General features: G+C 42.0%; 1 protein-coding gene across 1 annotated transcript in view; it reads left to right on the top strand.

The window, feature by feature from the left end:
- KIF13B (kinesin family member 13B) overlaps nucleotides 1–12,329 on the top strand; it is a 118,523-nt gene that overhangs the window by 68,998 nt on the left and 37,196 nt on the right. Inside the window, exons 15-25 of the mRNA XM_062489600.1 lie at nucleotides 794–880; nucleotides 1,509–1,699; nucleotides 2,301–2,511; nucleotides 4,404–4,566; nucleotides 5,571–5,717; nucleotides 6,157–6,306; nucleotides 6,939–7,067; nucleotides 8,284–8,454; nucleotides 9,407–9,564; nucleotides 10,565–10,697; nucleotides 11,695–11,829. Of these exons, the coding sequence (XP_062345584.1) occupies nucleotides 794–880; nucleotides 1,509–1,699; nucleotides 2,301–2,511; nucleotides 4,404–4,566; nucleotides 5,571–5,717; nucleotides 6,157–6,306; nucleotides 6,939–7,067; nucleotides 8,284–8,454; nucleotides 9,407–9,564; nucleotides 10,565–10,697; nucleotides 11,695–11,829 (1,675 nt within the window). The remainder of the gene's footprint in view (nucleotides 1–793; nucleotides 881–1,508; nucleotides 1,700–2,300; nucleotides 2,512–4,403; nucleotides 4,567–5,570; nucleotides 5,718–6,156; nucleotides 6,307–6,938; nucleotides 7,068–8,283; nucleotides 8,455–9,406; nucleotides 9,565–10,564; nucleotides 10,698–11,694; nucleotides 11,830–12,329) is intronic.

Raw genomic sequence — 12,329 nt, 5'->3', positions numbered from 1 at the left:
TAAATTGCATGTGCTTTCAGCAAGCAGATACTCACTGATTTGCAGCTGTGTAGATGTAACTCCTATCAAAATTTGAATTAATTTTCTAGGAAATCTGTTGATATGCAAAGAGCTGCTGAAGCATTTGTTGCTTTATTCAGTTAAGTAGATCTACTTGAGAAGCAGCTGGCATATTCAGATTGATCATAAAATGATATGCAGAGTCAGCATCTCCAATAATTTCTTGTTAATGCAGAGAATTCAAACTTTTCTCATTTTCCCTGATTTGTGGCTAATCCTGCTTGGGGGACAACCCGAGATTCCCTTCAAATTTGAGTTATCCCACAATCCTATTTTCAAACTTAATCTGACTCTGAAATAAAAGTAGTTTCTGATTATTTTAATTAGTGTCTTTAAGTTATTCAGTAGCAAAGGTGTCTATTACCTTATTCAAATATTTCTGGTTTGTGTCTGTATTTCAGAGCAGTGTACAAATGTTTTTTTTCTAGTGACTTTTTTTTCCAGGCTGCTCATTTTTAAGCTCTAAATTTTACTCCCCAGACACAGCTGGATTAATATCTGTCTAAATGTGCTGAACTTCATGAGCTTAGAAGGTCAAAAGAAGCTGAATTTGAGGCGTGTATGAAACAGCACTGGGTAGATAGTGAATTTTCTGGGAATATTTTGCTTGTTTGCAATCCATAAATCTCTTCTCCTGCCTTTACTTGTTGCAGTAATGAAAATAATACTGGGAGGGGGAAAAAAATAAGCTTTATATAACTACATTTATTTTAGATTTTTTATCTTCTTGCAGGACATTCGTAAATGGTTCTGCTGTCGTGTGTCCCATCCAGCTCCACCATGGAGACAGAATCCTGTGGGGAAACAACCACTTCTTCAGGTAACAAAAGTTATTTAAAGAACTGTAAATTCACTTTGTTTTGGCGTAAGGTAGGAGGAAAATATGGGGTTTATAAAAGCAATACTGATGTTGGACTGGTTTTTAGTGTTGAATGTTATTACAAGGTCACTGTGTTCTCTGTAGTCCCAGCCACATCTCTGACCTTCCTATATCAGACAGGATCACTGGTAGATGTTTTGTGTTCAAGACTGTACTTTGAAATCCTCTGAAATGCCTCAAAAATCAGTGGATTTGAATGATAATCTAAAATTTCGTTGCTTTATTTCATGCTTAGAAGGAAAACCCACTTGAAAATGAGATACCACTTCATTATTGCCCCTAAATTATTTGGATGTGAAATGACTAAAAACATCATGATTATCTAAACTTTATTATTGGTAGTATGAGGCATTTAATAATGAGAATGCAGAATAGATTGATTGGTTTACCTTCTACTCCTGTTTTTGCCCTGAGGAAAATTACACCCACAGGAGATCAGTGCAATTTGAAAAGGAAAAAATCTTCTGATTTGGAGGCACTACTGAATTTTAACAATTTTTGAAAGCCAACCCAGTGTTTCAGGGCTGAGCAATTAATACCTCTTTAAAACTTTTCCTCTTACTTGAAGGCTGAATTTGCCAAAGAAGAAAAAGAAGGCAGATCATGAGGATGAGGAGAGGGACAACACCATGAAGTGCAGTAACAGTGTGGAGCAGCTGGATATAGATGGAGACAATTCCAGTGAGGTGTCCAGTGAGATAAACTTCAGCTATGAATATGCCCAGATGGAAGTCACCATGAAAGCTCTTGGTAGTAATGGTAAGGAGCAACAAAAATTATTGGGAACGTGTACATATATGAGGGTAACCACTGACTTTTTCCCTTATAACTTCCTTTTGGAGAGTTTTTCTTGTGAACGACTCATCACAGTCATTTCTGTGCTTGAGGAGGGAAAAATAACCAAGGCTGAATGTTTGGTTTGGCAGTTCTTGCTGAGGGGAAAGCCAAAAGTGGAATGCTGGTGGAACTGCAGTCTCAAATCAAAGTGTTTTCACTTGGCTGTTTATTTTTCTTGTGTTATGTCTCACTCAGGCATTAACTGCAGTGATTTCTGTCTCTGAAACCATGTTTTTGAGTTTTTGTGGTCTGGTGTAGATGTCCCAGAATGACATTTTGAGAAACAGGATGACTTCTTATTTTTTTTTCAACTTGGGCTTTTCCTTCTTCCCTTAAATCATCTGCCCTGTAAGCACTCATTTTGCTTCAGAATTCAGCAGCTCTTCTTAAACACACAAAACTAGAGTAACAAAACTAGAGTCTTCCTCCTTTTGCCTGATACCCATGCTCACACCACGCATCCACGACGCTCCTCGGCATGGATTTCACTGTAGCACTTTCTTTATTTTCAAATTCTGCCTAGACCCCATGCAGTCAATCCTGCAAAGCCTGGAGCAGCAGCACGAGGAGGAGAAGAGATCAGCTCTGGAGAGGCAGAGGCTGATGTACGAGCACGAGCTGGAGCAGCTGCGGCGGCGGCTCTCTCCGGAGAAGCAGCATTTCCGCAGCATGGACAGGTTCTCCTTCCACTCCCCCAGTGCCCAGCAGCGCCTCAGGCAGTGGGCAGAGGAGAGGTGGGTAACCCACTGTGACCATCACGGGGGTTCAGTCAAGTTCCTGCAGTGATTTTGGTAGGATTCCCTACAGTTACAGCGAATTTCTGTGAGGACTCGTGGCGAAATGTTTATCGAAGAATGACGGAATAATAGAACAGGTTGGGTTGGAAGGGACCTCAAAGACCATCCAGTTCCACCCCTGCCATGGGGAGGGCACTTTGCGCTATCCTAGGTTGCTCCAAACCCCATCCAACCTGGCCTTGAGAACCTCCAAAATAAGCAGACCTAAAATGGTAGAAAATGCAAGAATAATGAGTTTCTGCTTTGTTATTAAGGAGAAACTCTGTCCTGATCAGCAGCAGATTTAACTGAAGATGGGGTGATTGGATGAAATTTTTTGAGTCTCCTATGTGAGTTTGCTCTTTCATGGGTCATGCATGACTCAGCTGCTGGAAGGTTGTTTTTCCTCTTGGCCCAGATCCAGCTGTCTGACCTGAGCAGGTTCTGACAACCAAAAGAGTGCAAATAAAAGGGAAATAAGAGTGCAAATAAAAAAGGGAGTAAGAGTATGATACGAAGAATTCGAATCCAGTTCATTCTAAAAGCCATTTAAATACCACAGAGGGGTCACTGTCCACTCTGCCTCTTCTGGGTGATGGCACTGAGGTTATTTACTTCTGCCCCTAAATAATATTTTCCACTATTGTTGTCAAAAAGAGCAGCTGCAGGAGGAAGATGAAACCCTAAATAAATGAGTGTGGTGAAGACGTTGTCATGAAAAATACAAATCTAATATATATGGATAGAAAAGAACCTTTGGAAGTAAAGAATATTTCAGACAGCCTGACAAGAGAAGCTGTGTGCCTGGGATGTTTTTTGGCCCCAGATTCCTGGGCTGCACAGTTGCCACTCTCTGTCACACTTGCCAGAAAGGCCAGTGAACAAGTGGGTCATGTCTGAATAAACCTTTCTCTGTAGCATGGAACATCCACATCTGTGGTGGGAAAGCTCTGGAATGAACCACATGATAGCTGCATGTTCAACAGATGCATAAAGAAGTCTCCAAAACCAGCAGCATCCTAATTTTCATATTGCTAAATTCATGTAGATAGGTTTGGTTTTTTTCCCCAGTTGAAATTAATTTCATACACCTGATTTTTGTGTTAAAAATTATAAAATTATTTTGGTTAGAAGGGACCTGAAAGCCCTTCCAGTTCCATCCCCCTCTGCCATGGGTAGGGACACCTTCCACTAGCCCAGACTGCTCCAAGCCCCATCCAGCCTGGCCTTGGACACTTCCAGGGATCCAGGGGCAGCCACAGCTTCTCTGGGCACCCACCACCCTCAAACCTAGGAATTCCTTCCCAATATCCCATCCAGCCCTGCCCTCTGGCAGTGGGGAGCCATTCCCTGTGCCCTGTCCCTCCATTCCTTGTCCCCAGTCCCTCTCCAGCTCTCCTGGAGCCCCTTTAGGCTCTGGAAGGGGCTCTGAGCTCTCCCTGGATCCTTCTCTTCTCCAGGTGAACACCCCCAGCTCTCCCAGCCTGGCTCCAGAGCAGAGGGGCTCCAGCCCTGGGAGCATCTCCATGGCCTCCTCTGGACTCTCTCCATGTCCTCTTTATGTTGGGAACCCCAGAGCTGGACCTAAGAATGTTGTGTAGGGCAGTGTCCAAACCTTTGCACAAGTTCAGGTGAAGTCCAAGGGCTTGTGAACATGAGGTTGCTCCGGGGTTTTCTGGAGGGGCTCATCTGTCCAATATTTGTAGCAGCCCCACTCTAATGTCACCTGTCCCTTCCCTCTTTAATCCTCACCCACAAGCTCTCAGTTGCCTCCTCAGCCATTTGTTTTCCTTTCAGTACATAAACCTCATGATTTTTCCTGTCTCCCCTTCCCAATCCTGTTGTTCCAGAGAAGAAATGCTGACCCACAGCCTGAGGAAGCTGCGAGAGCAGATTGTTAAAGCCAATTTGTACGTGAGAGAAGCCAATTTTATTGGGGAGGAACTGGACAAGAGGACAGAGTACAAAGTGACCCTCCAGATCCCAGCTTCAAGCCTTAATGCCAACAGCAAGGTACAGTCACCCTGACTGAATTAAATGATTGTTTACTAAGCTTGGCCCTCAGTGTTCAGATTTCTTTTACTCTGACTCTAACGGTTGAGTTAATTTTCCATTAATGTGCATTAAACACGTCTCTGCTACATCTCTATCTTATTTTACACCATGAAAATCCTATCATGTGCCTTAAAATATAAATGTTTTTGGTGCAAGACCTTTCCCCTGGTGTTGAAGTTCTCACTTTGCTGCTGTTGCAGAGTGGCAAAGTCTCTGCAGGTTGGGTAACATCTGTTGCAAGTGTTTACTGTCCTCTTGTCCACATTTGACTTTACATCATCTGAGTGAGCTGCAAAAATTCTGCCATCCTCATTGTGGAGGGAGGAACTGAAGCAGAGAGTATTTGGATTATTTGTCCCCAGGCATCTTAGAAATTTTGGAAGGGGGGAGCTGAACCCAGACTTCCATGTCTCAGGCTGGCCACCTAAGCTGGTGTTATTTCTTGAAGCCAAATCAGTATTTTGGTGATACTCAGACTGTCCTTAGTACAGTAGATGGATTTTATTCCAGGATTATAATTTTTGTCAGTTGTTTCGGAGGTTTTTCTCGAGTCTTCTGGGAAAGACACATCCAGAAACAGGATGATAAAGGGGGTTAAGTGTCTGTACTAGTTGAAAATTGCAAGCAGTAGTAATTTTAGCTGGAGCTCCAGGCCTCCTGTAACTTGAGGATATTTGGTGAAAAGCTTAAATGTTCCTATTTCTAACACTTATGTGAGGTGAAAATCCACAGAAACCAGTGCCTGTAGCTGTGATTAGACTTCCCAGTTAAAATGAACACCAATACACTGTGACAGCTGAACTCAGAGCCTGTCATGCTTGAATTTGGCTGCTCAAGCCAGAATAAAAAAAAAAAGAACAGACCTTTCCCAAAAATATTCTCAAGTCTGTGTTAGTTTTAAACTCTTTTTTTCACTGCTGTGACACGAATTCCTTCTTGGCATCCCTTTAATTGTTTTGCAGAGAGGTGCAATTCTCAGCGAGCCGGCAATCCAGGTGAGGAGGAAAGGGAAAGGCAAACAGATCTGGTCACTGGAAAAGCTGGAGAATAGACTGGTGGATATGAGGGATCTTTACCAGGAGTGGAAAGACTGTGAGGAAGACAATCCAGTAAGTCTAAAGTACTCCTGTAATTACATTCCTGCTGCATTTTCAGGAGGATTGTTGGGTGGAGATGGGAATGTGCAAAGAGCTGGGTTTCCCTGAGGTTTTGCTTTTCCTAGCACTGAACTGATCATCAGCATTTCATTAACCCTTATCTTGTCACTCTGATCCCTGCTTGCATGCATAGTTTGGTGAGGAAATGGAGCACACAATAGGAAGCAGCAGGTAACACTACAGCAGTTAATATTCAGGAATCTGGCAGAGTTAAGGAGAACTTGCTCAGCACAGGCTTTATCCAAAGTAAAATTCATTTCCATTCTTCTTGTGATCTAATCTGGCCTCTTGCTTGAGTCCCTTTTTCTTTCACTGGGCTGGTTGTGCAACACTTTGAAAAGTGTTTCCTGGGAGGTTTGGTTTCCTGACATGATTCTGGGTCTGCTTGCAGGTGATGAGAGCCTATTTCAGGAGAGCTGATCCCTTCTACGATGAGCAGGAAAACCACAGCCTTATTGGAGTAGCCAATGTTTTCCTTGAGTGCCTCTTCTATGATGTGAAGCTTCAGTATGCTGTTCCAATCATCAATCAGAAGGGAGAGGTTTGTCATTCTTTATAATCTGTCCTTACTCAGCTGTTTAATTCCAGCCTGTGGGATCTTCCTACTGCCAGGATGGAGTAGATAATTTCCAGTTTCATGTGCACAAGTTCTCCGCTAATGATGTGGAATTGTGTAAATCCCATAATATTTTACTGGAGTTTTCAGACAGCTCTGAATCCCAGCACAGTGATTGTGAAGGTGCTTCCTGAGCACCTTCCTGAGGGAAAAAAACCAAAATAAGTCCTTAGGATGACCAGTAGCTCCACTGGTTTCACTGCCTGCCATCGGGAAAATAGTTCTTAAATATATTCTGTAAGAGCAGCTCCAAAGGCAGCAGAGCACACCAGGCAGCATTCTCCATGCTCTGCATCAAGTGTGCACTTTGCAGACTCTCCTGAGACTGGTTTGAAGGTGAGATTGCCCAAGTCACCCCAGTGACTGATTTCTTCATGGTTTTTTGCAGCAAAGGTTTCTTGATTCTTGCTCTGAAGCGTTCTTCGTGTGGTGCTAACAAATGCAGAGTGCAAGAGCAGTGCAGAAAGGAATAAAACGTTGGCTGCTTGCAGACTGGGAGGGGGTGAACCTGTCACTGTTGTGTGGCACACAAATAATTCTGACTCTTGTGCTGCCAGGTTTCAGGTCGTCTCCACATGGAAGTTGTTCGAGTGAGCGGGGAAATCGATGACAGGCTGGTGGGAGGTGAGGACAGCCCTGACTACTCAAATGAAAATGACATCCAGGAGAGAAAACTTGTCTGCAGGGTAAGTTCCAGATGTGTCCCAACCTCTGAGCAGTCTTCTCTTCCCATCCTGAGTCAGAAAGAAATCCTTGGCTTCTGGACTTCGGACGTCTCTTTGTAACTTTATTTTGTTTCTGGAATGGCTGAAGTAACACAAGATAATTAGTTGGGGTTTGTTCTGTCATTAATTGCATTTGTGTGCCAAAGGCTCACCCCAGGAAGTTTCTTGGAATCCAGGGAGGATCTTTGTATTAGGATTGGCACTGCAATACCCAATTCAAGAAGAGTCACAGAATCTGTTAAGCTCCCATCATTCTAGAGATTATTATCTCTTAATAACTCTTTTCCTCTCAATATTTCTTTCTCGAAATATTAAATATTTTGCAAAATATGTGCACTGTGTTTATGACTGTTAGTAATAAAAAGAAAATTAGGAGGAGGTATTTACTAGCAGTTCTGTGTGATAGTAAAACTACAAGCTGCAGGTAAGAAGAGAAAGGCAAAAAATATTAGAGGGAGTGGTCCCCAGCCTTGCTGACTTCTGGATAATATGAACAATTTGGGAGAAACTGTGTTCTTTTTTTATCCCCACTTTTTATCCTGTCCCATGGGGCTCCAGTGCTCACAAGCAAGATGGGGCATTTTGGAAAAAATATTTCTGCCTAATCATGCAGAAGTCCAACTCATTTGGTCTTAACTTGACAAATGGAAAATAAAAGTTTATTAAATATATGGTGAATATGATGGCTTTGTTTAGATCACAGTGAGAATCCACAATATTTTGTTTCTATTTGGCCTTGATTTGGTGAGAGGACAGGCTAATTTTGCATTCTTTGGGGTGGTTTTTGGGTTATTCCCAGCATCACAGTGTAAGAGCAAGTAATAACTTAAACCAAGGGTTTTTGGAGCATAAAGGAGCCACTGGAAATATGAGATTTATATTGTATTCCTCTTCGGTTGCAGTGGGTTTGGTGCATTTCACCATTAAAAATGAGCAGAATGTCCCTTCCAGGAAATATGAGCCTGGTGACATCTAGTGACTGTCTTCAGCTGCTGCACTCCAAATATTGTCCCCAATGAGTATCAGCACAGACATTTTATTTGCTAAATTGTTTTTGGTTTGCTGTTCTTATTTTTTTTTTAATCCCTTGCAGTGGAACATTGTTCTGCAGGGTGATGTTTTTAATTCCATGCCCGATGAATAAGTGCTTTTCATTTCTTTCTCACCTCCTTTCCAGATTAAAATACTTCAAGCTACAGGCTTACCACAGCACCTGTCCAACTTTGTGTTCTGCAAATACACATTTTGGGATCAAGTGGAACCAGTTATTGTTGCACCTGAGGTGGATCCTTCCCAGTCTTCCACCAGCAAGGAGCCACGGTGCATGGTTGTCTTCGACCACTGCAATGTAATTTATCTTTCTGTTTCATTAATTAACTGTTTCATTAATTAAAGACAGAAAAAAAAAAAGCAGGTTTAGCTTTGTGTAGCAGTTTTATCTGCCTCTTTTCTCACATTATATTTCATGATGCCCTAATCCCATTTTTAATTTCATTATGTTGATACACCAATCTTTTCTAACAAGAACTTAAATGTCTTCAGAGTCCATATTTTCCTACACTGTTCATTTGTACAAAAAAACTACTGAAGGTGAAGTGGTTAATAAAGGAAAACATCGGTTCATCAGAGGCACATTTGAATTTATCCACAGTAAAATTCACTGTGGATGAGGGTTATTTATCTGAGGATATTTGATGTCAGTAACTGAGCTGATCACTCTAAACTCTGATGAAATGAAGAGAAATGTGCCAATTCTGGGACATGGGGCTGCTGTGGATGCTGAAGTTGGGTTGTTACAGGTCAGAACAGATTATTTAGGACAGACTCTTTCTTCCCACTGGCTTTGGAGCAGCTGAGCAGGGGCATCTTTAATCTAAAATCAGCTTGGATGAATCCCAGGCAAATCACCCCAGTTCTCATTGTGTTCTATCACTTCTCATCACACTGAGCAGTTTATTCCTCTTACCATTTGTGAAAAGGATGTAACACCTTCTGATGAGTTTTGATTTTCTGATTCTGAACATTACAACACAGGCTTTGGTTTTTTTCTGAGCCATTGACTCAGGTCTTGCAACAGACTGTGGTCATTTTTGAGCTTCTTATAGACTTTAATCTTTGGGAAATCACGTACCTTTGACCTGCCTCCTGATTTTATAGACTGAGACAACACGTCCTGTCCCCTGGATTGTGTCTTGGGAACCAGGGGGATTTTACTAAATGCTTTTTATTAAAGTCAAGGCAGTAAAATCTCCCAGCCTGAGTCTTGCAGTCACAGTTACCAACTGATTTGTCCCTTCCAGGAGGTTTCTGTGAATATTTCTGAAGACTTCATGGAACATCTTTATGATGGCGCTTTGGCCATTGAAGTTTATGGGCACAAGCAGAGTGGTGATCGCAAAAACCCAGCCCTGTGGGATTTGGGAATAATCCAAGCCAAAACACGCAGCCTTCGGGACAGGTATGTGTGCAAAATATATCTTTGGTTTAGAATTTGGGAAACAAACACTGTCTGAGGTGCCCAGTTTTGAAGCAGGTTTGAGGTAAAGAGTCAGAATTTTGAACTGGAAGGCCACTCCAATTCAGTCCTAGCCATGAATTGCCATCCCTGTAATGCTTCCACTGGAAAATTATTATTCCTTATTACCTCAGTTTGGATAAATATGCAATATTGTGGTAATTCAGACTGCAAGGGCGGGGGGGGGTTGGGGTTGTTTGTTTGCTGGCACCATTTGTTGTCCCCAAAGTAATCTCGTAGCATTTTCTTAAATGTGAGTTGTTTTGCCTCTTCAATTAGAAGGCAGCTCTGCATCTTAATTTATTGGCAGTTGCTTCTCTTTTTATTTTCAGCTTAAGCTTATGTTGACTATTAAACTGCATATAAGGAAATTTAAAATAAAAGTCGGGGAAATATGGCAGGGAGGAAAAGGATGCTCTAAAATAATGAGTTATGTTTGATAGCTGAGTAGTGAGCACCTCTATCCCTTTTAATTTGGAAGTTCTTCAGAAATGGCTGTTTCTTATTAAGCTCTGGGAAGAGCTGGAGTGATATGAAGAAGGTAGTGGCATGAAGAAGGTCAGGAAAGTGCTCTGACTCTTGAGAGCTTGTGGGACAATGTCATATTTCTTTCTTCTGTCTTCCATCTCAAGCTGATTGCCCCCAAAACCCTGGGCTTTTGTGGCAGGAGTTGAGACCAGACCTTAAATGTGGAACTGGGGTTTGCATTGTAATCAGGAAAAGGATTGTTTCTGATGTTTGACTGAAACAGCTGTCAGGAAAATTTAGAAGCACTGCACAGCTGGTACCTTTGTGCTCACAAATGGCGCATTTATTGCAGTGGTTGTTGCTGCTTCAGTCTGCAAGCTGAGCTCAATGTTTTGATGTTTTAATTCCTTTTTCTTTGGAAAGAACAACCCCAAGCAAACAAAAGAAACAATCAGGTCCATGACTTGTTCTGCAGGTGGAGTGAGGTGACCCGCAAAGTGGAGCTGTGGGTTCAGATCCTGGAGCTCAATGAGAACGGGGAGTACTGCCCAGTCGAGGTGACCCCTGCCAGGGACGTCAGCACAGGAGGAATCTTCCAGCTCAGGCAGGTGAGGTGGCACAGGCAGGGTTCCAGCACCTGGGGAGCTTTGCTTTGGATGGCCAAGGAAGCATCAAGCTCAGGTGCAAAATGTGATGTTGTGGAAAACAGATGTAAAGTGGGAGACAGAGCAAAACTCAGCTGAAAGGTGATCCAAGCCCTCCCTGTAACTTTTTTGCTCTTTCCTGTGCCCTGTCCTGTGCCAGCACCTGGCAGAAGGGACATCAGTCTCCACTGAACTTCATTATTTTTTAAACAGGTCCCTTTTATTCGATCCTTTCAGCCATGCACTCCTTTGCTTTTTGAATTCTACCTTCTTTAAATTGTTAATGCTTAACTGAGCAGCTCACATTTTTAAATGGTGAGCTATTGATAAGCTGCTGCCCAAACAACACGAGGAATCAGTAGAAGTTAGATACAGGCTGCTCCTCTGACCTCACCAACTCCTTTGATTTTTATTTTAATCTTCTTTTTTTTTATTTACTTCTCTCCCCCCCCCCCCCTTACAGTTTTACTAAAGAGCTGTTGCTTTGCTGCACTGATGCCATCAGTGGGTCAGAATTTTCAGCCAAGGACGGCAGAGTCAGGAAAAGTTCACTGAAATTCCAGTAGCCCCCAAATTAGACTATTTGCTCTCCTCTCTTGGATCTCTCAAGATTCTTCTCTTGGGGAGAAGATCCCATTTTCTGCCTTCAGAAGTGTTAAAAATAAAATCCTGTAAGGGAATGTTTGAAAACCCTCCAGAAAAGTAAACTGTGGAGTTGCTGAAAACTGAACTTTTCTTTTTCTCTGTAAATTAGTAAATCCTGTAACTACAAATCCTTGCAGCAGGAAGGGGATCTCTTGAACACTGGGTCATTGGGATTGCAGCACTTTGTTCTTTCCAAAAAGAAAAATATAATATTCCTTGCCAGTGGCTGCCAGTAGATGTCTCTCTGGAATTAAACTTTCAGGACTGTATGTTCATTTTTATTTAAGCAAGCATTTCAAATTGTGCTTTTGGACAGGGGCAATCTCGACGAATCCAGGTTGAAGTGAAATCTGTGCAGGAATCTGGGACCTTGCCACTGATGGAGGAATCCATATTATCTGTTGGCATTGGCTGTGTTCAAATAAAACATGCCAAGTCACAAAATTATCAGGTAAAACTCTGAATATTTACTCTCAGCTATTTCCAAGACCTGGAAAGCATAAAGGGAATTATTTTGCGTGGCAGAAATAACACTTGTGGGATGTTTTGTGTCTCTTATGGTTTTGGTTGGGGTTTTCTTTTCCCTGTCTTTGAAAACAGCACAGCCTTAATACACCACGAAGAAGAAAAGAAAATGTAAACATTCCTAAAATCCATTAGGGGTTTTTCCTGTAGATTTTACTTCAAATATTAGATATGAAAAACAATATTAAGTAAGTATTAAAAATGAAAATTAATTTAAAGTATTCAGACTTAAAATTCAAACTAAAATAAACCTGTGCAGCATAGATTTAAGTAGTGTCCAATTAAAAATGTTAGAATTCCATGAACCACTTGTGGCCCACAGTGGATGCTGGGCAGTTGTTTGACAGTCTCATACACACTGCACTTCATGTGTGCCCCTCTCTTTTTAGGCATTGTCTTCTTGCAGTGCTCCTGTGAGTTTCTGGT

This window comes from Cinclus cinclus, chromosome 3 (genome assembly GCF_963662255.1).
Source record: "Cinclus cinclus chromosome 3, bCinCin1.1, whole genome shotgun sequence".
Lineage (NCBI taxonomy): Eukaryota > Metazoa > Chordata > Aves > Passeriformes > Cinclidae > Cinclus > Cinclus cinclus.
The sequence above is the reverse complement of the archived record's forward strand: the minus strand, read 5'-3'. Positions and strand labels throughout refer to the sequence as shown.